Below are 27380 nucleotides of genomic sequence, written 5' to 3'. Positions count from 1 at the left end.
CTTATCTCCAAAAACCAAATCTTACTATCATAAGCTTGGAAAACTGAAATAATACAAAGACATGACCACCACAGAGGGGAAGGGCCCTAATTTCTAGCTGAGATACTTTGAGAACCCCAGGAAGTGACAGAAACCATATCATCTGTTTTCTCAACTACCCTGACCCCATTTCTCTGATTGCCTGGACAGCAGCAATAACTAGAACATTCTTTCATAATTCTTATCCATTTTGTAGAGCAACTCATTTTGAGCCCAATTTCCTAGTGTTCCGTGGGTGGAATATTCCAGCCATCATCGTAATCAGTAGAAACTTGTGAATCATGGCTCCCAAAGCTCACTCATTTCCCATTCCAAGTGTATTCTCTTGGTGGGTCTAATGTTGTCTATGCTATGATGGTCTTCCTCTCAATCAGATTTACTCTATAGGTCTTCTTGCCTGGCATTTATTGTGAGACCATTGGGTGAATTTTAAAAATGTCTCCCATATAATCAGGAAGATAATGTTCATAACACTTTTGGATAATAAGGAAAAGAAGAAAAATCATGCTAGTGCCTATTCAGAAATAAGTACTAATAATATTTGAGTGTGTATTCTCTTGTGTATTTGTACATAAAAACAAACTACTTATGTAACTACTGTTCTTGCATGTTTGATTAGCTAACCCATGCGGTTAGGTTATTTGTCAATATTTAATGATTTTCTAAAACCAGTATCATAATTTACTTAACCAACCTCTCATTGGATGCTTATATTGTTTCCAGTTATTGGAAATTATAGAGATGACCAAGAAAGGTTTTTGTGTGGGTTTGTTTTGTTTGTTTTGTTTTGAGACAGGGTCTCACTGTAGAGCCCTTGCTTGCCTGAAACTTGCTATGTAGACCCGGGTAGCCTCCCAAGTGCTGGGATTAGAAGTGTATGCCACCCCATCCAGCCTGGAGTGAAATTTTTTATGCTGATCTTCATGTATAGTTTTGATTCTTTTATTCTTAGAAGTGAAATTACAAGAAGAAAAGGTATGAATTATGTAAAATGGTACATTATTATATACATGTTGACAGATTGTTTCCAGGTTGTTATATTACCTCAGGAAACATGGTAACATTTAATAAATATGACTTGAGAGGTAGAAGAGTCAGTATAACCAAAGGGTTTATTAGCTACTTAGTTTATTTATTTTGAAAAGGAAATCATTTATTTGCTTCCTTATGCATTTACCTCCTCAAAATTAAGGTACTCATTTGTCCGTTTGCTACTGTTGTGACACAGAATTCACCATCTCTCTCTGGTTAGTCATAGTCTGGCATAGTCTCGATTTCACTATGCTTTTCCAGGCAGTATCAACTGCTAACATGCTCTCCTTTGGCCTTATCAGTGACAGGGGTCTTGAGAAAGACCACGCCCATTTAGCTCCACAAGGTCAATTGATGATTGCCTCATTCTTGTCCTCTGTCCCTTTCCAACATTGCTTAGGAACAGTCTAATTAAGATTGTTTCCTTGCTCTGTCCCAGTGTCTTTACTAAGGATTGCCAGGCACAATGAAGGTTCTCTTATTGAAAGATGCCAAGGATGATGACAGTGGCCAGGACCCATATATCCAGGTAAGTGGCTGAGCCTTATTTCTTGGCCTCTGAACTAGAACTTCCTTGCTAATGGATGGAGGGGTGGGAATGCTAAGACTCAGTGAACTTGGTACATAGCTAATGTGTTATGCTTCCTTGTTTTCAGATAGCAGTTAATGTGCTTTCACAACCTTCCTTATTTTCAAGACAACCCTGGCCAACCAAGAATGACAGATAGTCTTTCATTTGCAGGAGCTGGGATTGTATGGAATGGAAGCTACACTAATTCCTGTTCTGTCATTTGAGTTTTTGTCTCTTCCCAGTTTGTCAGAAAAGGTAAGAGCCCCATGCTAGGGCTTGCCCTAGAATCCTTGCCAGCCCAAACCACAAGAGCGCTGGCCTCATTTTACCACTAGACATGAACACAAGGGCAGTACCCACTCACCTAGCTGCCAGAGATCCCCTTAGGCTTTTCCTCCTAAGCCTCAATCTGCTTCATCAGGAAGCTGTAGGCCCTAGAAATAGAGCCCCACCAGCATGGCTCTCAAGAGTTAGGGCTCTTTTAGTTCATCCCTGGCCTGTGCACAGAAGACTAGGCAGGGGTTTCTGATTTTACAGTGAGCTCTGGCATTGCAACTAAGCCAGGCACCTAGGCAGTAAGGAGGGCCAAATGCAAGCACAGGGTTTCTGGCCACCACTTTGCTCTACTCAGCACTTGACATACTGCGGGAGTCAGGCAGTGAAGCCTCCAAATGTTTCAGATTGATGGTGGCCTGAGGGTGTGCCGTGTGCACAATGCATGTTTGGTTCCCATATTGCAAAAACCAAAGATTTGGTATGGACACCTTGAGTAAATCCAGGTGTATGTATGCAGCAGCTTGGTGCCGGACTCAGAGGTGTTCAGTAAAGTGTTGTGTTTGAAGCCCAGGCTTTAGCTGGGTTTTACCTCCTTGATAGTCCAGTTGTCTTATTAATCCAGATCAAGTCTGCCCCTCTACCTGCATCTTACTCCACTGACCCATCCCATGCTGGGTCAGGTTGCCCTTCTGGATTAGGTTGCTCATCTCCTGGTTTGCAGTTGTGTGTCTCTGCCCAAGAAGGAACTTCATCAGGGAAGGGCTGTGATAATGAAGGGGCTTACCCCAAGCCCAGAATGGCTCCAGGCCCACAGTTAGCACCAGACAAGTGTCAGATGTATGTGTGTGTGTGTGGGGGGGGGTGGCAGGGTAGAAGAGCTGATTGCCCACTTCTTTGCCGACACACTCGGGCTCGGGCTCATAGCTCAAGAGGCTGAGACTAAGCCAGCATCTGTTGGTTTTGGTGCAGCTGTCTCATCCCGAAGGCTTTGGAGGACTCATTTTCACCAGTCCCAGGGCAGTGGAAGCAGTGAAGCTGTGTTTGGAGCAGGACAATAAAACTGAAGGTGAGGGCAGGTGGGCTCCAGGTCCCTCCACACTCTTACTTATCTCGTTTCTTTTCCGAGATACTGCAGTCCAGAGGTAGCTACATGCCCAACAGAACCCAGTGCCTGGGCATGCCAGCTTACAGGTGTCCCCTGGATCCCCACACAGACATGGCTGAGAGTGTTTTGTTTTATCATCTTTATTATTATTTACTTACTTCTTTGTTGGGTACATGCAGTGACGTGTGTAGAGGTCAGAGGGCAGTCCACAGGAGTCCCTTCTCTCCTTCCATCCCAGGGGTCCCAGGGATCACACTCAGATTGTGGCTTGGTGGCAAGCACCTTTACCTGCTGAACTAGCTCATCAGCCTTCAGTTGTCTTTTAGACGTTCGCTTATGTGTTGTGCCGATTTCTTTCTCTGAAAGTAGGCTAGTTGACACTTTACTCAAGTGGGAAAATGCTTCATGGCCCTGCCATACCCTTTTTGACATGGTTGTTCTCCATTACAGCAGTATGTAGTGACCCAACCCATTTCTTGATACCCAAGTTCCAGACTGAATACTTAATATAGTCTGGAGGCATGTACAGTACTGTGACCTCACTTACAGTCAAAACACAGGCTTGGGGAGTTCTTCCAGTGAAGGGAAGCAATTGGGAGATGGTTAGTGTTGGGGTTTCGGAATCCTGTAGCCCTGGATTCATGTAGCCATTCTGGCTACTGTGAGCTCCTTGACCTTTCTTCCTTTTGGTGACATGGACTTGGAATAAGCTCCATAACACCCAAACCAGGGGGTTACTCTCCTCACTAGCTGGAAAATGTCATGTCTGCTCTGTGCCGGGTGTGTTGAGCCACAAGTTTTTTGACGCGCACTGCATAGTCTGAGTCCGGTAGAGGAGCATCCAGGCTATTGTCTAGGGCAGAGTGGTCAGTGAAGGATTGGATGTGGTGTTGTCACTGTTGTGTCCTTGCACAAGTAGCCAGCTTGCTTTAGATACTGAGTGCCCAGTCTCCTGCTGAAGTGAGGCTGGGGCCTTAGAATGAAGAAGCAAGCAGCCTTAACATCTAGGTGGCCACTTTGTGTGCATAGCTCACATGTAATTCCATGTTTTGCAGACTGGGAAAAGACTCTGAAAAACAAATGGAATGCCAAGTCTGTGTACGTGGTTGGAAATGCCACTGCTTCTCTAGGTAAGGAGTCAAGGGAAGATGAAGAAAGTCCTAGGCGGGATGGATGAGAGTTCATACTCAGACCATATACAGCCTAGAACCCATTAACTACTTATTCCTGGAATTTCCTATTTAGTATTTTTCAGGCCGTAGTTGGCCAAGAGAAGCTGAAATGGAGGGAAAGGACAAGGGGGCCACACCCACCTACTGTGTTAAGGGCCAGCCTTACTGTAAGTTCTTCTGCCTCAGTTCAATTCCTGGGGACTTTAGGCTTCATGGCTCCCTTGTTCCTGGTAGCCTGTGTCAGCCTGCAGTACAGTGACAGCTTTGGTGCTGGACAGTTTACACCTCCATGAGGCTTTCTTCTCAGGCGCAGTACATTGCTAATGAGCCACAAATGAAAAGCTGGTGGTGGTATGCCTGTTGGTGGCAATGTGGGTAGCAGCTGTTTGGCTCCTAAATGAGTACCCACCATATATCTTTCCTCTGGAAGTTCTGTGTTCCTCTGTGCAGGTAGCCATGCTGCAGGCCCTGCACATTCTCTGTCTTTCATACTCATTCTCTTTCTGTGGAGTAGCCACATACTCACTCTCTGGAGAAGGCAAGGAACCTTTATCTGTCTGTTTCTTGTTTTATTCCAGAAGAGCTTGGCCAGGTGTGGTAGCACACACATTTAATCCCACCCAGCACCTGGCAGTCAGAGGCAGGAGGATCTCTGTGAGTTGGAGGCCAGCCTAGTCTATGGAGAGAGCTCCAGGATTACATTGAGAGAGCATCTGGGACAGCACCCTCCCTAACTATCTATGTCCACAGTGTTATGGGTCATTGTAGGTTGTTGTGAAACTTTTCCTCTGCTCCCTCCATTCCAGTCTGGCCGTGTGAGCCCATTACCCCTTTCTGAGTGGGAGCTGATCACCTTTCCCTAATGAAATGAGGACTCTCTAAAGAGATGCTTTCAAAACTTAGCAGCTCCCAAATGCTCACCATCTCCTGACTGATAAGCAGATGCCAGCAGTTGGCTTCATTATCACATAAGCCTAAGAGTCTTACAGGGCCCATGTTTTTGGCTCATGTAGATAAGTGGGGTTCAGAAAAGCTAGTTAAGACTAAGACCCCTGTCTAAGGAAGGTGTGCCCAGGGCACCCTCATCTGGGAAAGGATAACTGTGGTCTTTCTACTTGACTTCCAGAGGACACATCTCTGTGATGGGAAAACAGTGCTTGTACATTTGCACTGCAGGAACAAAGGGTTTCAGTAACTGTCAAAGGGATTCACCTCTTTGTCATTTTCCAGTGAATAAAATTGGCCTGGATGCAGAAGGAGCACACAGTGGAAATGCAGAGAAGCTTGCTGAATATATTTGCTCCAGTAAGTGAAGACTCACCCTCCCCCACAAAGCATGCTCCCAACAAAGAACTGACTCCCCATAAGGTCTTTGGTCAGAGCATGGACCAACCTTAGGACTTTTTGGATTTAGCTGGTGATTTGTCTTAAGCTAATTATAATGTTTTAGGCATCTGAAGAATACAGAGGACAGTTTTAGAATGGAGAATTTGGAGTGAGGACAGGAGAATTGAGGATGCCCTCCTCAATGCTGTGTCTCCTGTCCTCTTCTCTGTCTGTTTAGTCCAGCAGTAGACACAGGGACTCACAACTGTGTCACCCAGCCACATGCACTGAAGGAGAATCCTCTTGCTCTGTGAGCAGAGGAAAACTGGACCTGCTCTCATGGTCATCCGGCTAGGTATTCACAGTTTTGCAACAGGTCTCTATCAGTGCTACCAGACTGTAGTTGAAACAGGAGAACATCTGGGGAAAATGTAAACCCTGGGTCTTGGCTCTGACTGTGTCTGTAATGTGCTGACTTCTCTGAGGAATTGCTGGACTGGGAGAAGGGCAAGATGGAGTGCTGATAGAGCTTTGGCTTTCCTCAAAATTGTAGGAGCTGAGCATCTTCTTTTCATCTTAGCATATTATCAGGGCAAAGAGAGGAGGACCTTCAATCTTTTTATGGCTTTTCAAACAATGATGGATGAAACAAACTATGCTAACCATGCTTCTTGAAGTGGTATTGGCTTTTGTGATCTGCAAACTTGTATGCCAAAGTCTTCTGTGGTTCTCATGCCATAAGTTACTCCCATTGCCAAAAAGTTCTTTAGCTTTTACATTTTAGTGTTCCTCTGGAAGCTGCTCCTCACAAGCCCTGAATCATGAACTTTGGACTGGGGCTCCCTAGATCCAGACAGGCCCTGGGCAGAGCCACCTCCAGATTTCAGCAGCAGGCAGGGGATGGCAGGTACAGACTCCAAGCTGACAATTCTCTAGTTTTTTTTCCAGTATGGAAACAGACATCTGTCTTGGTTAGCTTTGACTGTCAACTTGACACAGCCTAGAATGACCTGAGGAATCTCAATTGAGGAATAACCTGGATCAGACTGGACTGTGGATATGTCTTTGGAGTATTGTCTTGATTGATAATTGATGTAGGAGGCCCCCCCCCACTGTGGGCAGCACTATTCCCTGGGCAGGTGGTGCTGGGTTGCACAAGAAAGCTAGCTAAGCCTAACTGAGCCTGTGAGCAGTCAGCAAGGAGCTTTCCTCTACAGTTAGTTTCTTGCTTCAAGTTCCTGCTCTTCCCTCAGCGATGGACTATAACCTGTCAGCTGAAATAAACCCCTTCCTCCCTAAGTTGTTTTGGTTATAGCATTTATCATAGCCATGGAAATGAATCTAGAGCATCTTTCTATTTAAATTGTTTAAGTGTTAACAAAAAATTATACATATTAGTGGCATATCAGTTTCTTTTAAAAACAATTTAAAAGCTGTGGAATAGTTGAGTGTCAGAGTACTTCTCTAGTATGTATGAGGTCCTGGGTTCATTCTCTAGCACAAACAAATAAATTAGTATTTGACTATCTTTCTGCTAATTAAATGCCTGGCATTAACACTGAGAACTAGCATTCATGAGTGCTCAGTGTACCCCAGGAGCCAGTCTTCATAGCCGGGCAGGGAAAGAGCCATGTCTAGTGACAAATGTGCCATCCAGGATGGTAGCCAAAGCAATCCAGACTAAATACGATTCACATTCACTTCCTCAGACACATGGGGCACGTTTCATAGTTTAGGCATCACTAACGGCTAGTGACCCTGCATTGGACAATGAAGCATTCCTGTCATCACTGGAGTTCTTTTTTAGTGTGCTGTTATTGAGGCACTGGGAGACAAGGGCCTCAGGCTCTGAGGTAACAGGGCTAGAATTCAGACTTAGACCTGCAAAACCATTGATGTGTGTGGACCATCACCTTCAGCAAACCTAACTGAACCCTGCTTTGTGTCCACTTACCTTCAAGGAGCTGCTAGTCAGGCACCACCTAGATTCAGAATGAGAGTTCTAGGGTGCTTTGGGAGGCCTTCGGCTTACAAATACCTGATAGGTCTTCTTTAAAGAAGGAGCTCTAACCGTGGTGGTTTGTCAAGTCTACATTCTCCCAAACCCCATGTTCATTGGCATGCGGAGGCCTGTTGGGCACCTGATGCTTGGACTGAACCTCTTTTTCCTACTTCTATACTCTCTGCAACTTCATAGAAGACAAAGTCAGTTCAATCTGCCTTAGCAGACATTTAGTCAGACACCCAGGGCTGTTAGAGTATAGGGCTGGAACCGTCCAGCCTTCCTGCCTCCTAGGAGCTCCCAGTATATGCTAAGACTTGGGAAGGCAAGTGACTCAAGCAGTGAAAGGAGCAGCAAACCAAACAGGTTTTTCCCCCTACACCAACAGCCAAGTGTCCAACTCCTCAGATACCAGCTGGGCATTCATAATGTAATTCAATTCTGAATCAACCCAGAGTAAGGCTCAATCCCACAAGACTGCCCAACTTTAGATGTAAATATTGGTGTCTAAGGGATTCACACTCTGTCCAACTGGGATACAGATCTGATCCCCACAGCCCCTTCCTGAGGGTCAGTAACTTGGAAGAATGGCTTCTAGAACTCAGGGCAACACTCTGCCCATGTTCACTGGTCTATTATACAGGGCATGATGAACATACAGGCACCAAGCCAGATTTAGAGGCATAGCAAGAACTGAAGCATAGCTATACATAGCACCCAAGACTGTCTTTTAAAATGTAACCCTAAATGTAAAGGATAAATTGTGCTGTCCTCTTGGAATCAAACGCCAGCTTTTAGGAGGGATAATTGCCCATTCCATAATGGCATTTTGCTTTCACCTATCTCCAGAGAAGGTCTTAAGTAATACTCAAGTTCCATTAATCAATTCTAGAAGGAGACAAAAGTGCCTAAGTCATTGCTCATTGTAAAGTCTGAGGCCACCAGGTTGGTTTCCTTGTTTTGTAAGCACAAGGCAGAGGGTCATTGCCAATGTGAGCTCCCTTACTGTGCTTCAGCTAACTGGCCCAGGCTTGGCAGGCTGGACAGTAACATGCTGTACCCTGTCTCTGGAGATTGGTTCTCCCCTACTTGCCAGTACTAGGGTTCAAACTCAGATCATGAGGCTTAGATACAAATACCCTTATCCAGCCCTGGTGCCAGCCCTGAGATGCAGTCTTTGCAAAGCCATTGTGACTTCTAGTTTATTACCAGCATGTCTTCAGGCCTAATAAATCTTCCATTTGTAACTAGAATGTGCAAATAAAATCCTAGTTAACTGCTGCTAATGAGGACCTTTACCTGGGTTTTTATCAAGACATTAATGAGTTTCTCTTAATGTTAACTTTGCAGCCCAAAGTTTTTTCTTTCTTTTGCTTTTTAGTTTGTTTTGTTTTTTCAAGACTGGGTTTCTCTTTGTAGCCCGGAATGTCCTGGAACTTGCTCTGTAGACCAGGCTGGCCTCAAACTCAGAGACCTGCTTGCTTCTGCCCCGAAAGTGCTGGGTGTGTGCCACCATCACCCCCCACAACCCAATTTTAAAAGTTACAAATATACTTCCAGTGTGTGTGGTAACAAAGCCAACTCCTAGTTGTTGCTCATTATTTTACTTACACTATGAGACAGGCATTATTGTGGGCACTCCTTATAAACAGTTGCCCTCCTCTCTTCAGTCTCTCTTTGAATGAGAGAGTAATTACAAGGTAAGTGGTACAGAATTGAAGATTGTCACACTTAAAGAGGCAGAGAAGCCAAAGCAGACTGTCATTCCTTTCTTTGAAATGACCCCCTGGATGTACAGAGTTCCTACTCCCATGCTCCAGTTACCTTCAGTGCCCTGATGACCTGCAGTTGAGGCCTGAATGCACAACTCACTTCTTACCTACACCAGGAGCTGCTCCTTTTGTGCATATCTCACTGTCTTGTAGAGACTGTTCCTCAGGACCCTCCTCAGCAGCATTGTCGTGTGTGTGTGTGTGTGTGTGTGTGTGTGTGTGTGTGTGTGTGTGTGTTTGTTTGTGTGTGTGTGTGTGTGTTGTTGTTGGTGTGTGTTGTTGTTGTTGTTGTTGGCTCCATCCATTGCATTGGCTTAAATAGATTGAAAATCAGCAAGCTTTGCAATTGCACTGACCTGATCAGGTTAAAAATAAATCCACAGAAATTAAAGCTTTTTAAAAAAAAGGGCGCAAGAGTGGTTGTGATAGTGTAGTTCTATTTCATTCAGTTTTAAAGCCAGATCTCAAAATTCTGCAACCCAGGCTCCCAGTGCAGACAAGGCATGTTTCAAACTTGTGGTGATCCTCCTGCCTTAGTCTCCTGCATGCCAGGATCATAGGCAAGTGCCACCACTCCCAGCTGGTTTTTTACTTTGGGCAAACAACTCTCAGAAAACACAGTTCATTAGACTGTCAACAGCAGAGTTCCATGTGAACATACGCAACCTTCCCTTCTTTTATGCCCATAGGGTATTCCCTTCCTGGCTGAGCTGGCTGACTATTCATATGTGAGCCGCATGTGCCTAGGTGGCAGATCTAGGCCAGACAAGCCTATGTCCTCAGAAGCCCTGCACCACTGTAGTCCAGCCTCAGGGGTAAATGAGTTCCTATGCTTCCCACCAATCTAGGAATAACAGTATGACAAGACAAAGGGGAGAGGAGATTTTTTAATCATCTAGAAGCTCTTTTCATGCCTTTGGGGCAAGATTTGCTGGAAAGTTGAGCTGTTTGGCTTTCCATAAGTACCCTAGAAAGGACTTTAGCCCCTAGCTTCCTTCCTGCACCTTCAGGCCACAACACTTGCATAAAGACACAGAGAGCCGCCTAGGCTAGAGTGGAGAGTATAACACTTGAACATGTCTTTAAAACCGTGCCTAGGAAGTACCTGCAGCACTTCACTGGAAAGAGAACTCAGCAGGCAGCTGTGATCTATAGTTAATCATTTCCCAAGCCATGAGCTCTTCTTTGTTGGTACCAATATTTACAGAGCAGTTTAAATAAAACATCCACCAGCATGCCACTGATGCTTGCACTTCAAACACAGTGGCCTACAGCTAAGCCTGTCACTTAGCTACTGCTTCTCAGAGCCAGTGCTAGCTGGGGAGAGTTTGTTTCATTCTTCCTCTGATCTCAGTCACCAGTGGTGTGTTCAGGGAGGGATCATTGTGGCACAGGAAATATGTGATGTTTGTGAACGAGCAACATCCATTACATTTCTTGATCTGATACGGAAGAAATGGTTGGTGAGGAAGGTTCTTGCCTCTGACAGTCCCTCAGTTTGGTGGGGTGGTTTTGTTGCAACTTGCTGTTCTGTCAGTTGCAAAGTGCTCAGGACTGAACATTGCCTCAGGCCTTCACAGGTAGAAGTGGGTATTGGGGTACAGTGGGATGGATTCAGGTCCAGTGGAGCAGCCTCCTGCCTTTTATGCCCTTTAGGCACTTGCTTAAGGGGCTACTCACAGGGCTGGGCAAATAGCAGGCAGGGAATTTGTCTTTGTTGGAGGTGGCTACAGAGCAAGTGCCAGTTCCTTACTGTCTCCTGCGCATATGCCTGGCTCATCCAGAACCCCCTCCAGAGCTAGGAAATATGCCCAGTGCCAATACCAGCCGAGTCCATCCTTATATTCTTACATAATTAAGTACAAGGCCTACACTCCAGATGGGGACTGTGGTCCAGGGAGCCACCTGGAGAGCCCAGGCAGCAAGTAGGACAGTGGTGCCTTGTTTCTGTGGCTGAGTTTTCTAGGCTCTTTGCTTACCTTTCCTCTTGATGGGTTCTTGATGAAACCCTTCAAGACCAGCCCAGTACAGCAATTGCCCTTCCTGGTGATGGATGCTGCCATTGATATCTTACAGTAGAGCTGAGCCTGTGCCCCCAGCCTCACCCTCCTGAGATTTGTTCTCCATGTGCCTCTGTGCAGTGTCACCCTTCATGATTTTACAGAGGTTTTACTAAGCTCTTGCTATGTCTGGTTGTGTGTTCACAGGGCCGTGTTCGGCACTGCCTCTTCTCTTTCCCTGTGGAACTATCAAAGGAGATACTCTTCCAAAAATGCTCAAGGACAAAGGTGAGTAGAATGAGCTAGTGGCATCCCCAAAGATGAATGTCCTGAGGCCCAGGAGGCACACATGACCCTGTACAGACAGAGCCGGGGTGCAATTGGATCTCCTGAAGCTAAACCTCACTTCCTGGTGGGATTCATGGAGCAGCCAGGGTCAGAGCTGTGTGGACAAACTCACACAAACATGAGAGCCAAAGGCATCTGTGGGTACTGATGAAAGCTGTGGTTTCTGGGCCTTTCCCTGCTAACTCAGCCTTCCCGATTTCAGTTTGATTCCACAGTGCTCTGCAGGTCACAGGACTGGACAGGGTCTTTTGCCTCCCTTGTGGAGCTTTGCATTTCTGAGGAGTTGGTTCTCAGAGGTTCCCGTCAGCTACACACGAGGGTGCAGAGGCCCTATCCCATTCACAGTACCATGAAGCCTGTCTCCTGGTTTTGCTTCTGCACAGGGATCCCCATGGAAAGCATGCATGTCTATCAGACAATTCCACACCCTGGAATCCAAGGGAACCTGGAGAGCTTCTATGAAAATCAGGTATGTAGGGTTTCCAGGGAGAGCAAGGCCTGGCAGGGTGGGCCCTGGGGGAAGGAGCATGAGTTGGGGGCATGAGATTGCAGATGTTGATTCTTGTTGGGGTTCTATCATTTCCAGCCATGTGACTGAGCAAGTGGCTTTTCTGCAGCTCCATTGTGTGTCTGTGATATGGAAATAGACCCATCCAGTGTCAGTTGTATAAGGATTAAAGAAGATAATTCATACAAAGCTATTTGTATAACATCTACCATATACAAAGGCCTGAAATATACAGTGGCCTTGTCTCTCTCCATTCTGTGGTACAGAGGCTGAGCCCACACTGGGAAGACCCACTGTGGAGTATAGGTTGGGATTGGGAGACATGGGCCAGGAGAGTGGAGAGTGCTTCTTAAGTTAATGACTATCTCCATCCTTCCCATTCAGAAGTCACATCCCTTTGCCCTCCTAGAACAGCTTCTGCATACCATGCCTGTTCTAGGGTTCTATTGGTCAGTCCCAAGTGTAGAGAAACCATACGGGCTGGCTGGTCATTGTCTGCTGTGTCCCTAGTGAACAGAAGTTGTCAGAAGCCAACAAGAAGACTGTTAATTCCATGAGGGCTATTTAACCTCAGGGGCTGGAGGTGTCTCCACTGGTAAAGACTGGGCTCCATGCCGTCAGTGTCTTCTGGCCAAAAAGACCAAGGGCCAGCAGAACCCTCGGTCAGTGGGGATTGCCAGCCTCTTCAACCTCAGCCTGCTTTATAAACAGGTCCTTCGAATTACATGCCCTGGTGGGCTGAGAATGGCACAAATCCAGGGATCATACTGATGCAGAGCCCCTGGGGCTTCTGGGGCTGGAAGGGTTAATGTTGATGAGCTGAGGAATGCTGTCTAGGGGCAAAGGCTGGGTCTCATCTTCTCCTTTCCCATAGGGTGTCCCAGCCAGCATCACATTTTTCAGTCCCTCTGGTCTCAAATACAGCCTGGAGTATATTCAGGCATTATCTGGTGGCAGCTTTGATCAGATTAAGGTATGATATTCTATGGACTTGGTCTTTTTCTCGTTACTGTATCCTAGAATTTCCATGTCGAGTCAGATGCCTGTGAGGTGACTGGAGAGCCTGAGGGGGCTGCTACTTCTTTGAGGGTTCTCTGCATACGTTGCTGATCTCCTCTGGGCTGGTCTTATTCTAACTTAGGGATATTAGCCCCAAAGTTTTTGTCCTGTATAGCCAACTGTCTGGCCTTCTCTATGTGGCATTGTCCTCCGTTAGTTGAGGATTCAAGTGAAGCCCTTCTGGCAGGGTTTAATGTGGGCATGGGTGCCTTCCCCTCCTTTATTCCATGTTGAAATGGTTTTCTAGTCTAGAAACGTCTGTTTTTACTTAAAGGGTTTACATTCACACTTTCAGGGACTATATTTGTTACGAGTCTTTAAGTGACAGCTCTTGTGGCACCTGCAACAGAAGTGCCCTTGACCAGACTTCACAGGGACTGAGAAGGCACAAAGTGTGGCCTAGAACCCAGGGACAGTAGGTCCCATCCCCACCCCACAGAGTTCACTTCAGTCAGGTGACTCTAGCACATTGGCTTATCACAGATGCATCTCACAGGTGGGTCGCACCTGGACACCAGACTATTTTTCCCAGTTTCAAGGTGGAATGTTAGATGCAGAGCCACTGTACCCTGCCCTGCAGGAAAGGAAGGATCCACGGTTGGAACCCAAAAAGGTGCATGCCAGGCTGTGGGCTGTGGTGATACCTAGCCATCGTTTAGCAGTTACCGGGAAGTAGTTAAAGTTCTTGCAGCTTATGCTTATGTGGGGATCCAGCAGGATGGAGGTGACTGTCCTCCTTAAAGGGAAACTGAGCATAGAGGTCCAACACCTTGCTAGTATCATATAGCGAATACTAGAAGGCCAATTTTTATGAGGGTTACTATGGGAGGAAGCTGGCACCCGAGTCCTGTGGTGGGCTTGAAGAGAAAGGTCTATGGGAGCTCAACATGGTCACTGGCTGAGTGAGCACTTGGACGTGAGGGAAGAGTTAGCAGCAGTGCCAGTGTTCACGTGTCTCTGTGGACCTAGCAGATGAGTCACCAGGTAACTATGAAGTGCCTGGACAGCTGTGATGGGAACGTGCCTAGCACTCATGCTGGTCTACCTCAATAAAGTGCCTGTACCACTATGACTTTACTGTGTCCTCATCCTAAGCAAACTCTAGTTGGAGTAAAATGGACACTTGGAATTTCAACTCTAGACTCATGGAGCAGCTGGCGCATAGCAAAGGTGCCCATCCTAAATCTGTCCCATTCCTTTCTGTAACCCATGGGTTCTTGGCATCCCCCAGTCATCATTCTGCTGGGGCCTTGGGATCTGCAGCTGCCAGGAAAGGAAGAGTTTCAGGAATAACATTGATCTCAACAACTGTGGCTTATTCCAGAGCCAGAAAGCCAGGATGAAGTAATGAGAGTCTTTCTTCATCAGTGGGACTTAGTGCCAGCCCACATGGGTACTGTTGAGGTTGACAGAGGACAGAGTCCTGATACGTGTATTGGGTGGCTTGGTATTCCTGTTTTAGCTCTGCCTTTCTCTGTAGGAGTGTTTGTGAGACCCAGTGTTTATACAGTGCTGTTTAAAATGCAGGGGTTCACACAAGGTCAAGGGGTAACTTATGACCTGTGCTTGAATACCACAAAGGAGCCATGCCAGAGCAGATGAGAACTTTGTGGCACCTGACACATAATGAATGGAAGCCATTGCATTTTCTTTCCTGCCTTCTCACAGTGACCACATGGCCTGTGGTGTGGCCATGTGTGCACCTAGAGGTCAGTGAGCATATACTTGTGCCCAGCACTGAACACGTGGTTCACCCAGATGGCTCATGTAATCCCCTAGCAGCCCAGTAGAAAGCCTGGTTGAGATAAGAAGGTGCGGACAGAGGGAGTGAACGCAGGGATTTGAACCCTGGCCTTCCAGCTTCTGTGTTCTGTGTTCCTGGGCATCCAGACCCACCTTGGCACCCTATGCTCCCCACTTGCTCCCACCCAGAGCCCCTGGCATTGGAGCAGACCTGTCTGCAGCTGGAGCTCCTGAGGAAGATGGTGTCTGCCCAGGCTTTGTCCCCACACACCCAATCCTAAGGCTGCGTGCACTTGTGGCAGGAGAGGATAGTGAGATCCTGCCTGAAGTTATTGTGCAGACTCTGAAGCCAGCTTCAGATTAGGTTGAACTGTTGTTTATATGAAACACCATACAGAAAGTCTGTACAAATGACGCCTGCACACAGCCCTTGCTGTGGTGCTGAGGCTGTGTCTCTTGTGTCTTGCCTCCTTGCAGTTTGTAGCCATTGGCCCCAGTACAACTCGTGCTATGGCTGCCAAGGGCCTGCCTGTGAGCTGCACAGCAGAGAGTCCCACGCCACAAGCACTGGCTGCAGGCATCAGGAAAGTGCTGCAGCCCAACAGTTGCTGCTGAGGCTGTGCTGGGCCAGCTCCTTCCCTGTGCGTGGGACAGCTTGCTGCTGCCTCTAGAATGGAGCCAGAATCAGAGAAGGTCTCTGGAGAAGCTGCTGTGAGCATGTCTCTGTCCTCTGTGGAGTCCAGCTTGGAACATAGGCCAGGTGCACACTGGCCATTGGACCCTGGGAAAGCTTCCTGTGCCTAGAAAGAAGGAAATGAAATCAATCCCATGGTGACTTGTGCTTGCTGCCCACTAACTTTTTAAATTGTATTTATGTGTATGGACATCTTATCTGCATGTATGTTTGCTGTGTGCATGCCTAGTGCCTGCAGAGGCAAGGAGAGGGTGTCAGATCCCCTAGAACTTGAGTTAGACACAGTTGTGAGCTACCATGTGGGTACTGGGAATTGAACCCGAATCCTCTTAAAGAACAAGTGCTCTCAGTCACTGAGCCATCACTCCAGCCCACTATTATCATGTGTGGTTTTTGGTATAAAGCTGTGTTCAGGGGCAACATACAGAGTCTCTGATGCTGACCTGCTAAGCATGATAAATTTATTCATTATACAAAAAATAAAACAAGGCTGAGCCAAGCATGGTGGCACACTCATCATCCCAGCATTCAGGGAATTCAGCAATGAGTTTAAGGCTAGCCAGGACTATATAATGAGATGCTATCTCAAAACCCCAAATAAAAATAATCAAGACCTCCTCAAATTCTGTCTTTATCTTTTCTGTGGATAATTATGCTTCAAATAAAAGATTTTATCTCATTCTGAAACATAACTGCAGCATGTCCATTGGGTTAGTTGCTTTTGGAGAGGGAGAAGAAGAAAGAAGAGGGGGAGGAGAAGAGAAGGGGAGAGAAAGAGATGTAGTGCCCTGCAGAAAGGCTCTGAAAAATCTGGCCCCAAACTGTTTCTTCTAGGCCAGTGATTCTCAACATGTGGGTCACAACCCCTTTGAAGTTTCAAATGACCCTGCACAGGGGTCACACATCAGATATCCTGCATTTCAGATATTTACACTATGATTCACAATAGCAGCAAAATTGCAGTTACAAAGTAGCAACGGCAATAGTTTTTATGGCTGGGGGTCACCGCAACATGAGGAACTGTATAGCATTAGGAAGGTTGAGAAGCACTGTACTAGACAGTCCTGGCCTAGACCTGTGCTGCGTTAAGAAGTCATCCTAGGGGCTGGCGGTAGGGAAAGTGGCTGTACACTGGCAGAGCTGTCTTCGTGGAAGGCCGGGTTGGAAGGTACCTTCCCCGAGTGCACACCATGCCCAGCCTGGTGCCATTAGTTTTCACATGTGATCTGATCCCCAGAGCACCTCTAAAAGCCCTAAGCCCTGGAGTCACTGGTGTGTGCCCTGGGAAGGGAATTGGGGAACTGTGGTCTCTGGCTTCCTACTTGAATATGACCCTGATTCCTAAACATGCTTCTATCACTGCTGCTGGCCTTGAGGTGACACAGCTAATGAGAAGAGAGAAGCTTACAAGGATGCGAGTGCCATTTGGACTTCCAGGCCACAAAGAGCTTCGTACGTGGACAGAGGCACTGCAGAAAGGGTCTGTGGTGAGCATCGCTTGCTTTGCATGGTATCTTAGAACCTAGCTCAGACTTCCTGACCCGAAAGTTCACTGTGAACTTTCAAATCCCCCCATCCTCAAAGAACCCTTCTCTGTGGAGGATGCCTGTCCTTGCAGGGAAGAAGAGATACCACAGTCAGTGCTGAGGACACTGGCAGCATCTTCACATTCAGCCTTAGATGTCCTGAGAGCATTGCATCTGGCAAGCTCTATCAGATTGCAGTGTCATCCCACCATGCAAGGACAGGCGGCTTATGCCACAGCAGACTGGCCCTGTGGAGCTGAGGTGCAGCCGGAGAGGAGACCTGGGCACAGGCTGCCACGTCAGCAGTGTCAGCTGACCTTGCTGTCCGTTTTTAGACCATTGCCATGCAAGCCTGGCAACCTAAGTTCTGTTGTCGAAACATACAATGGCGACAAAAGCGATCCCACAGAGTTGTCCTCTGACCTTCACATCACACACACACACACACACACACACACACACACACACACACACACACACGAAACGTTTGCTTCATTTTTGTACTTTTGGCTAAGGCAAAGCTGTGAGCAACAACTTTAAAATTATGTACAATTAAAGTTTCCATAGAAACACTTGTTTGTTGGAATAGCGTACCACGGGTGCATGTTTCCTCTCAGTATGTTCAATGATTTAAAAATGATCTATTTTTATGTTCATTGGTATTTGCCTACATATATGTCTGTGTGGGGGGTGTCAGGTCCCCTGGAACTGGAGTTATAGACAGCTATGAGCTGCCATGTGGACCAGAACTGAATCCAGGTCCTCTGGAAGAGCAGCCAGTGCTCTTAACTACTGAGCCATCTCTCCAGCCCTCTATTGCATTTCCTCCCATGCAATGGAGGCTGTTGACACTGGTCTCCAAGTCACCTAGTGATCGCAGATGAACACAATGCAGGAGACACCTGTGAACCTTCTCTGATGGTGGTCACCTTAGAGCTGCATGCAGTGAAAGGAAAGGTACATCCTCTCCAAAAGAAACCAGGCTAGAGGATGGCAAGGTCATCAGAAGTGACCATTTCAGGTCTCTGGAATAGTCTGGACCCCTGACAATGAGACACATTTACTGGCAGATGCTGAACTCGCCACAGCAGGTGATGGAGGAGACAGAAACCAGCCGAGGCAGAGTTTAAAAAGACAGTGGAAGACATGGGGTGAAAAGGGGTTCCGCCACTCCTAGGAAAGCTGAAGGAGACAAACACACTGACAGGCAGCAGAGAAGGGGCCTCGCCATCTTGGCGAAAACTGAATGTTGTCTCCAAACTATAAATGTCTCCTTCATAGTCTTCCATCTCTGGTGCCAAATGGCCCTGGTCACAGCTAGGCTTCAAGAAGGTCAGGGCAGGACTTGGGTGCAGATGGGGACCTGTGCATGGCCTTTGCCATGAGATTCCAGGCTCAGCTCTAGACTCCAGGGGTGAAAGGGCTGCCTCTCACTCCCTCAGGCCTTGTGTAGTACGTTGTAGGCCTCAGTGGTTCTAGTTTATCCTCACATAGACTCACTGATGACAGACTGGGACTCTGCAATAAGTACCTGTATTCAGGAACACTCAGGCACTCGGGCTTCTGTGGCGTTGTGACACATGTACATACACTTCTCTATGGACATATGTGTGTCCGCAAGAATATTCTCCATGGTACTGCCCCACCACAGGGGCTCAAGCCCCTTTTCTTGCACTGGTTTTAAAATTTACTTTTCTATATGCTGATTAGACTCCCTCACTTGCTCCATCCCTCCTTCCCGTTTTTTACATATACAATGTTCTGCCTGCATGTATGCCTGCAGGCCAGAAGAGGGCACCAGATCTCATCAGGGATGGTTGTGAGCCACCATATCATTGCTGGGAACTGAACTCAGGACCTTTGGAAGAACAAGCAGCCAGTGCTCTTAACTGCTGAGCCATCTCTCCAGCCCATCTAGTTTTTAAAATTACATTATTATTTACTATTTATTTGGGCAGCAGGCAGTGAGTATGCTCATGGAGGTCAGAGAGCAACTTGCAGAAATTGGTTCTCTCCTACCATGTGGAGCCAGGGATTGAATTTAGGTCTTCAGGTTTGGCAGCAACTGCTTTTACCTTCTGAGCCATCTTGCCTACCCATTGACATTCTTTTCTATAAAGAAAAACAACAAAACCAGTAAGAAGAAAATTCAAAGCCAGGTGGTGGTGTTTTTTAATCCTAGCACTTGGGAGGCAGAGACAGGCAGATCTCTATGAGTTTGAAACCAGCCTGGTCTACAGAGTGAGTTCCAGGACAGCTAGGGCTGTTACACAGAGAAATCCTGTCTCAAAAATGACAAAAAAAAAAAGTTGAAAACAAATTCTAGAAATAAATTAGCATGCCCTAAGCCTTAGACCACCCAGAAAAGAGACCCGAATAGGAGCAAATTGAGGGTTACGGTTTTAAAGCTGCAGGCCCAGTTCTAAAAGGCATGTTAGGGCTCTGGCTGGGCCTTCAGAGCAGCACAGGTGGACAGGTGGACACACCCAGCACTTCTCCCTCAGTTCATTTAGGAGCAAACTCAACCAGGGAAGTCAACACAGGAGAGCAATCCACAGGTTCATCCATCACTCAGAAGTACCTTACCCCAAGACTGAAGGAAGAGGAGTTCTCACACCCATGAGAAAAGTGGCCCTGGAGTCTTCAAAGGCAGCACACCAGGACCTCAGAAGAGGCTTCCTAGCAGGCACACTTCAGGGCTGGGTGAAGAATGCTTGCTTGCTTGCTTATAAAAGGGTCCTACCATGTCCTGCCCCTTAGGAGGGGAGACGGAGACGCAGCAAGGTAGGACCAGAGTCCCAGTGAGGCCATGTTTGCTGCCTCTGTCTTGCGTCTGACACTGTTGTTCTGCTGGCTGGTTGCACCCCAGCCCACCCAGCCTGAGAGGCTTTTTCACAGCCGGGACCGTTCGGACCTGGAGCCATCACCTCTGAGCCAGGCCAAGCCCATTGCTGACCTCCGTGCTGCTCAGGTAAGAGGAGACCCACAGAGCAGCAGCATCTGTATACACACACACACACACACACACACACACACACACAAACACACGAGAAGAGGCCAGAGCATACACACACATACACACACACACACACACACACACACACACACACACACACGAGAAGAGGCCAGAGCATAACATGGAAGGATGGCTGTGCAGAGACAGAGCCTGCTTAACCTGGTGTCGTCTTTGTCCAGCTGGGTATGACACTTGGAGCCTTGCACAAGCCAGGCAAGCTTGCTACCACTGAATTGCACCTGACTCTGACACTAATCTTAGCAGCATCAGTGTCTAGGCAAGATCGGCCCTGTGCAGAGAGCAGTTTTAAATGTCAGAGGACATTCGAATGTGAGCTGCCAGTCTAAGGCACGATGCTGATAGCATCCCTTGGTTGGTCTCCTGCCAGTCTGAGCATACACACAGCTCCAGCAAAGATTCCCTGCACCATGCTATTGAGTGGCATTCACTGATACAAGATCAGGGCTCCCTTTCTCCAATCATGGGTTGAAGTTAAGAGTGAATTTGAGCAGACCTCCTGATCCTTGACAGCCCCTGCAGTCTGGTGGTTATCAGGCACCAGAAGCAGACAGATGATCAAGATTTCCCCCTAAACTCCTGACTCCAGGGTGCCCCCATGATGGAGGGCAGTGAGACGAGATGATGAGTCGAGCTTGCCTCAGATGCCAAGCAATACCCTTGCTTCCCCTGCCTTCCCTGTCCTTGCATGCTAGAAGCCTACTGAACTCTCAGAATGAGTCTTGTCCAGTCCTTGGGAGTTGGGGAGTTCCAGCTTCTTGGACAGGCCTCCCTCTCAGCTCCTCAGCCCAGCGTGCAGTACCTCCAACCTTGACCTCTTGCCTTTGGCATGACTCCTTCCCTCCCGGTCCCACTACCTGGCCTGCTTCAACTCTGCTCCTCCACAGGTCATGTGGCATCCATGACTTCACTCTGGTAGGCCCTGGATGATGTCCTTTATCTCTAACTCCACTCTCTGTGTCCTCATGCCCTTCCCCAACCCCTACAGCACAGGAAAAATCCTAGCATGAGGCAAGCCTATGAATTTAGGGTTTCTCTCTCCCACAGAGATTCCTATTGAAATATGGCTGGTCAGAGGTGCCTAGCCCAAAAGAGTCAGCCTTGGCTCAAGCTGTGCATAGATTCCAGAAGGCGAACAGACTGCCAGCCAGTGGGAAACTAGACTCACCTACACTGGCAGCTATGAATAGGCCACGCTGTGGCATCCCTGACACAAGACTGCCACCCCAGGCTGCCCTGCCAACCCCACCAGCCCTGCCAACCCCTGTAGATCTTCAGCCCAGGGCCCGACAAAAGCGCTTTCTTCAAATGCTGCTGCCCAAGCCAGGTGGGCAACATGAGAGCACCTCAGACACTGGGCCCAGCAGAGCCTTCTCCAAGAAGACGCTGTCTTGGAGGCTGGTGGGGGATGCCTACAGCAGCCAACTCTCTGTGGATGAGCAGAGATACATCTTTAGACTGGCCTTCAGGATGTGGAGCGAGGTGACACCACTGGACTTTCGGGAGGACCTCACTGCCCCTGGTGCCATGGTGGACATAAAGCTGGGTTTTGGGAGAGGTAAGAGGGGTACAGATGTTGGATCCCTTCCTGCCTACTCTGCAGGCAGTCTCTGATTCTTCTACTAAGACCCCCATGCCCAGTATCGTGCCTAGGGCAACCTGGGCCAATCACAAGTTGATTGCCTTGTTACCCAAAGTGGTGCGGTTCCAACTCCTACTTGCTGGGCTTATTCAGAGATGACACCTAATGGGGTATGATCTACTCTCAGTAGACTTTAAGGTCTGTTGGTGTTCACTTGCCTGGAGCAAATCCCAGCTCATCACCTACCCATCCTCCTGGTCACATGAAACAGCATCGGGTACAGCCTACTCCTGTGTGATGACACATAAAGACAACCACTACCTCTTGCTGGCAGACTGGACAAATACTCTGCCTTCCACAGCCCATCTGTGAACTAGAGGTCTTCCCATCATAGGGAGACAGCTCCAATATTGTCTCCTCCATCAACACATACACACACACCCAGACCAGTTAGTATAAGATGTTTCTAATCTTTTTTTTGTTGTTGTTGGTTTTGACTTTTTTTTTTTTTTTTTTTTTGAGAGTTTATCTGTGTAGCCTTGGCTGTCCTGGAACTCACACTGTAGACTAGGGTAGCCTCAGAAATCCACTTGCCTCTGCCTCCTGAGTGCTGGGATTCAAGGTATGCACCACCACACCCAGATTGTTTCTGGTCTTTATAGCCACACTCTTCACAGGCACCCAGAAGTTTGGTCTGCTTCCATTGTAGAGTCCATTGTTACACTAGCTCCTGGAGAGTATGGTGCGGTCAAAGTCTGTGTTATCAGAAAGGGACCTAAGATGGGCACCTCCATTCACTGCTATCCACCCCTCTCCCAATACCAGGCCGGCACCTGGGCTGTCCGAGGGTGTTTGACGGGAGTGGACAGGAGTTTGCACATGCCTGGCGTCTGGGTGAGATCCACTTTGATGATGATGAGCACTTCACCCCTCTCTCCAGTGACACGGGCATCAGCCTTCTCAAAGTAAGAGGCTCCTGCAGCTGTGTTGGGAAGGCAAAGGGCCTAGCCCAAGTTCAGAAACCCAGCTTTTCCTTGGTGTATGCATAACCTAGAAAGTCTAGCAAGTCTCTGATGGTGGTCCCCCAGTACTCATCCTGTTTCTTTCCTAAGCAAGCACAATTCTGCACAGGGCAGAAGTTAGGCTTCTATAGAAGTTAGGCTTCTATAATGTAGTGATGGGTCCCCACATCATCAAAGACTCAGGTTTGGTCCCACATCTGTGGTTTGTGTTCCCCTCCTAGGTAGCTGTCCATGAAATTGGCCATGTCCTTGGATTGCCTCACACATACAGGGCAGGATCCATAATGCAACCAAACTACATTCCCCAGGAGCCTGTGTTTGAGTTGGACTGGTCAGACAGGAAAGCAATTCAAAGACTATATGGTAAGATGGGTCTAGGGCTGAGGGTCCAGCTGAGGGTACTGAGGAGGCTAAAGCCAGCTGGCTCTACTCAATGTTCACTGGAAGGCTGGTCCCCAAACAGCGCAGGTTGCATAGCTTGAAGAGCTGCCCTTAAGCTCCATCTGCAGGTTTTTAAAATGATCACACTGTACCACAGACAACCACCACACATGGAGAGCAACAATCTCTTTTTTGCCTTCTCTCCCCACTCCTTCCACACTGGTGAGGACAGAGGACATCATGGATTTTAGACATGCAGAGCTCCCATGCCTCAGCATCACAGAGCTGAGTGATTGGAGAGCCATTATAAGAAGCTGTGATTCCAGACATGAGCTTCACCACAAACTTTGTTATGCCAGCACCTGTGGCTGTTTAATACAAATGATGGGGCAGAGTGGTGGCTCAGTAGTTAAGAGTGCCTTCCAGAGATGTGGGTGCCTTAATTCTCAGCACAAACATGTTGGTGCTATCGGTATCCAACACCTCTGGCCCCGATGGGCAACACAACCATAGATATAAAATTAAGAAACAGCACAGATGCTCAAGACAGGGAAAGCATTTCCATCATCTCAGTTTTGCTCCCAATTATGATACCCAAAGCCTGTTGCAGCTTCATGAACATCCTCTAGTGGATGTGTGTGTCTAGAACCAAATGTCGTTCATCTCATGAAATCAGACGGACCAAGAGGCATGGGCCAGCCACATTAGGATGACCCAGAATTTCATCCAGATTGGGTCTGGGAACCCTGTGAGCAGCTCCCTAAAATTCAGTCTAACTCCCTGCTTAGTCTCTACAGTGCTTCTTTAAGGCATTCCAACAGGAAGTGCTAGCCATGTAGCCATCTCCATCCCAGACCATTAGGAACTAGGAATGCTGGTGTTTGCAGTGACAAGTGGCTGGGATTTTCTCTCTCCAGGTGCATGTGAGGGATCATTTGATACAGTGTTTGACTGGATTCGAAAGGAGAGGAACCAATATGGTGAGGTTAGGGTGAGGTTCAACACCTACTTCTTCCGCAATAGCTGGTACTGGCTCTATGAAAATCGCAACAACAGGACTCGCTACGGGGACCCCCTCCAAATCCTCACTGGCTGGCGTGGAATCCCCATAAAAAGTATAGATGCCTTCGTCCATGTCTGGTCATGGGGAAGAGATGAGCGATATTTTTTTAAAGGTAACAATGCAAAAAAGCAACAGTGCTTCAAGCTTGGCTTTTTCTTACTGAACTTGCACTCAGGTGGTTTCCAGAACTTACCAAGGTTTCAGTGAAACGTGCTGGTGACCAGTGGCATTCCTGTTTGATTAGGCAGATTGCAGGCTCAGGGTGGGCTGTATCCTCCGATCTTAGGAAGGCCCATAAGTCACTAAATGAGTACACTTGGCTAGGTGGCTCTAATATGGCAAAGAAGTGTTTTATTAGAGTTTCTGTTGCTGTGAAGACACCATGACCATGGCAACTCTTAAAGAAAACATTTAATTGGGTGCCTTATAGTTTCAGAGGTTTAGTCTGTTATCACTGTGATAGGACATGGCAGCATGCAGGCAGACATGGTGCTGGACAAGGAGCTGAGAGTTCTACATCTTGATCCACAGGCAATAAGAAGTGAACTCTCTACCACACTGAACATAGCTTGAGCAAAGGAGACCTCAAAGTCCACCCCCTCAATAACATACTTCTTCCTCCAAGTCCACACCCACTCCAACAAAGCCACAACACTTAATAGTACCACTCCTTTGGAAGCCATTTTCTTTCAAACCACTACAAATGGGTCTGTAGACTTAAGACTCGAGATATTCCATGTTTGAGGCAACTAGCATTCTCCACCCCCCTTTCATTTTTTCTTCTCTGGGTTTTCATGACAGGGTTTCTCTATAGCTTTGGAGCCTGTCTTGGAACTCACTCTGTAAACCAGGCTGGCCTTGAACTCAGAGATCTGCCTGCCTCCCAAGTGCTGGAATCAAAAGTATGCACCACTATTCAGCTGCAACTATCATTCTTAACACAGCAGTGATGGGCAGGACAAACGTTACTGGGGTCATGTGAGGTCTAAGGAGATGATTAAGAAAACCTTTCTCTGGAATCACGGCAGAGTACTACACAGGGCTGACTTAGGACCTATTGGCAGCTACCCCTTGAAATGACATGAAGTGGCATACAAGTTTGTCATAGGATAGTGGGTGAAGCGTCAGGATGGTGGGTGAAGTTTCACTTGGGTGGAGTTCAGGTTCTTGTGGTCTGGTATTAATAAACCACATTGACAGTTTTGGGTTGGCTCTCAGGAAACCAATATTGGAGATATGACAGCGAGAATGACCAGGCACACACAGATGATGAACATGGAAGGAGCTACCCCAAACTGATTTCAGAAGGCTTCCCTGGCATTCCCAGCCCCCTGGACACTGCCTTTTATGAGCGGAGGCAGCAGTTAATTTACTTCTTCAAGGGGTCTCTAGTAAGTACCACTGCATCTCCAAGTCCTTAGTTGAAAGATGTTCTCATCACTTCAGATCACCAGAGGGGAAAATACTCAGAACTTCATGTCTACAGATTTAAGTAAAAAGACTGAGTCAAGATGCTGTTGTAAGTTCAAGTCAACATCTTCAGAAAAGCGTCTGTCTGCTTTACTTTGCAGGTATTTGCATTTGATGTCAACCAAAACCAAGTACTTAATTCTTATCCAAAGAAGATGACCCAAGTGTTTCCAGCAGTAATGCCACAAAACCATCCATTCAGAAGCATCGATTCAGCTTACTACTCCTATGCACACAGCTCTGTCTTCTTTTTCAAAGGCAACTCATACTGGAAAGTAGTTAGTGACAAGGACAAACAACAGAACTCTCGGCTTCCTCTGAATGGCTTATTTCCAAAAAAATCTATTTCAGAGAAGTGGTTTGATGTTTGTGATGTTCATACCTCTACACTGAACATGTAAAGAAGACAGAAAATCAGGACAGTGCTAGGACTTACTAAAAGCTCTGAGAAAGTCAGACTTTTTTTGCAAAGAAAACCAAACAGACTCTTAGTATCTAAAACAGATACTGTTTCCTAGCTAAAACTGATCAAGAAAGCATTCCTTGAACTATGGGGAGAACGTATCTTTTAGAAACATCAAATAATTTACCCTAGGGAATCCCCATCTTTTCTTTCAACCCCAATAGTGCCACCAGTGGTCATAACATTGTGTGGTACAGAAATGGCTTTTACAGCACTTAAACTGAGGACTGACTGGTCTAAGGTAGGGCACAAATTGAAATTAGCTATACTGAAAAACACTTCATAATGATGTATTTAACATTTGACAAGAACCAAAGGCCCCCAATGAGCTGTCTTTGTCTGGCACAACAGATAGACCCACATCTCTGCACCCTGCAGTGGTGGTCCTGCTGTGAAACCGCACCGTTTGTGCACATGGTCTCACCTGTAACTGCCTGTGGCTCTGCAGAGCATGATCTTTCTGCTTTACCCTTATTGGCTTAGTGAACTTCTCTCCCTGCAAAGCAGTGAACACTTAATTGTTTATGTCCTGCAAGCCAGGCCATGCCACAACAGGGCTCTGGAAGCTAGCTGGCTAACTAATTTTCTAAGATAGGTATTATCCTTTAATTTCTACACAATAGGGATTATGAGTTCTTTTTGTTTTGTTTTGCTCTGTGTAGCCCTGGCTGTCCTGAAACTCAAGCTAGAGACCAGGTTGGCCTGTTCTCGAACTCAATGCTGATATTAAAGGCATGCAACACTGCTTGGCTGGTTTATGACTTCTTAACCGACAAAACTACTGTCATATAATGGTGGTATATGGACAATGAAATCAATTGAACAAGGTTCAGAAACCTGAGTGGTCAGGCAACAGAGTCTTCTAAAGGAACAGCTAAAACACATGTACTTCAGGAAACTTTAATTTAAACCAACATAATTACAACACAGTTGAGAAGGATCTTTTATTTCTCCTGCAAAATTTTTGCTATTGTTATTGCTATGACAAGGCAAAGAGCCAAAATTTCTACTTTCTTGATTAAAAACCATTCTCCTTCTATCTGAAGGCATTTGAGCTAAAGAGAGGGGTTAGGAGACAAGCAGTCCAGCAACCCAGCTCATCATTAGGGAAACATGGAAAATCTTGTTGAGTTCATCTGCTCCAGAGGTGCTATGCTCAGTGAAAGTAGCCAGGTCTTCCCAGTGGAGGAAA

General features: G+C 47.0%; 2 protein-coding genes across 3 annotated transcripts; both read left to right on the top strand.

Moving 5' to 3' along the window:
- Positions 1–1463: 1463 nt before the first annotated feature.
- On the top strand, positions 1464–16264 carry Uros (uroporphyrinogen III synthase). 2 transcript variants are annotated; one of them, XM_051193208.1, is made up of 9 exons: positions 1464–1600; positions 1814–1897; positions 2888–2984; positions 4079–4153; positions 5426–5500; positions 11503–11583; positions 12027–12112; positions 13026–13124; positions 15431–16264. In XM_051193208.1, the coding sequence occupies exons 1-9, from the start codon at positions 1538–1540 to the stop codon at positions 15566–15568; spliced, it is 798 nt and encodes a 265-aa protein (XP_051049165.1). In that variant the 5' UTR covers positions 1464–1537; the 3' UTR covers positions 15569–16264. The 2 variants fall into 2 exon arrangements, with proteins under 2 accessions (XP_051049165.1, XP_051049167.1); XM_051193210.1 differs by lacking the exon at positions 13026–13124.
- A 3679-nt stretch (positions 16265–19943) lies between these two features.
- On the top strand, positions 19944–26207 carry Mmp21 (matrix metallopeptidase 21). The gene is made up of 7 exons (XM_051193211.1): positions 19944–20144; positions 21255–21765; positions 22615–22754; positions 23033–23174; positions 24110–24367; positions 25474–25646; positions 25827–26207. Exons 1-7 carry the CDS (start codon positions 19983–19985, stop codon positions 26124–26126), a joined length of 1686 nt encoding a protein of 561 aa, XP_051049168.1. The 5' UTR covers positions 19944–19982; the 3' UTR covers positions 26127–26207.
- Positions 26208–27380: the final 1173 nt, after the last annotated feature.

Source organism: Phodopus roborovskii, unplaced genomic scaffold, assembly GCF_943737965.1.
Source record: "Phodopus roborovskii unplaced genomic scaffold, PHOROB, whole genome shotgun sequence".
NCBI classification, from domain to species: domain Eukaryota; kingdom Metazoa; phylum Chordata; class Mammalia; order Rodentia; family Cricetidae; genus Phodopus; species Phodopus roborovskii.
This window is presented reverse-complemented; position numbering and strand designations above follow the sequence as displayed.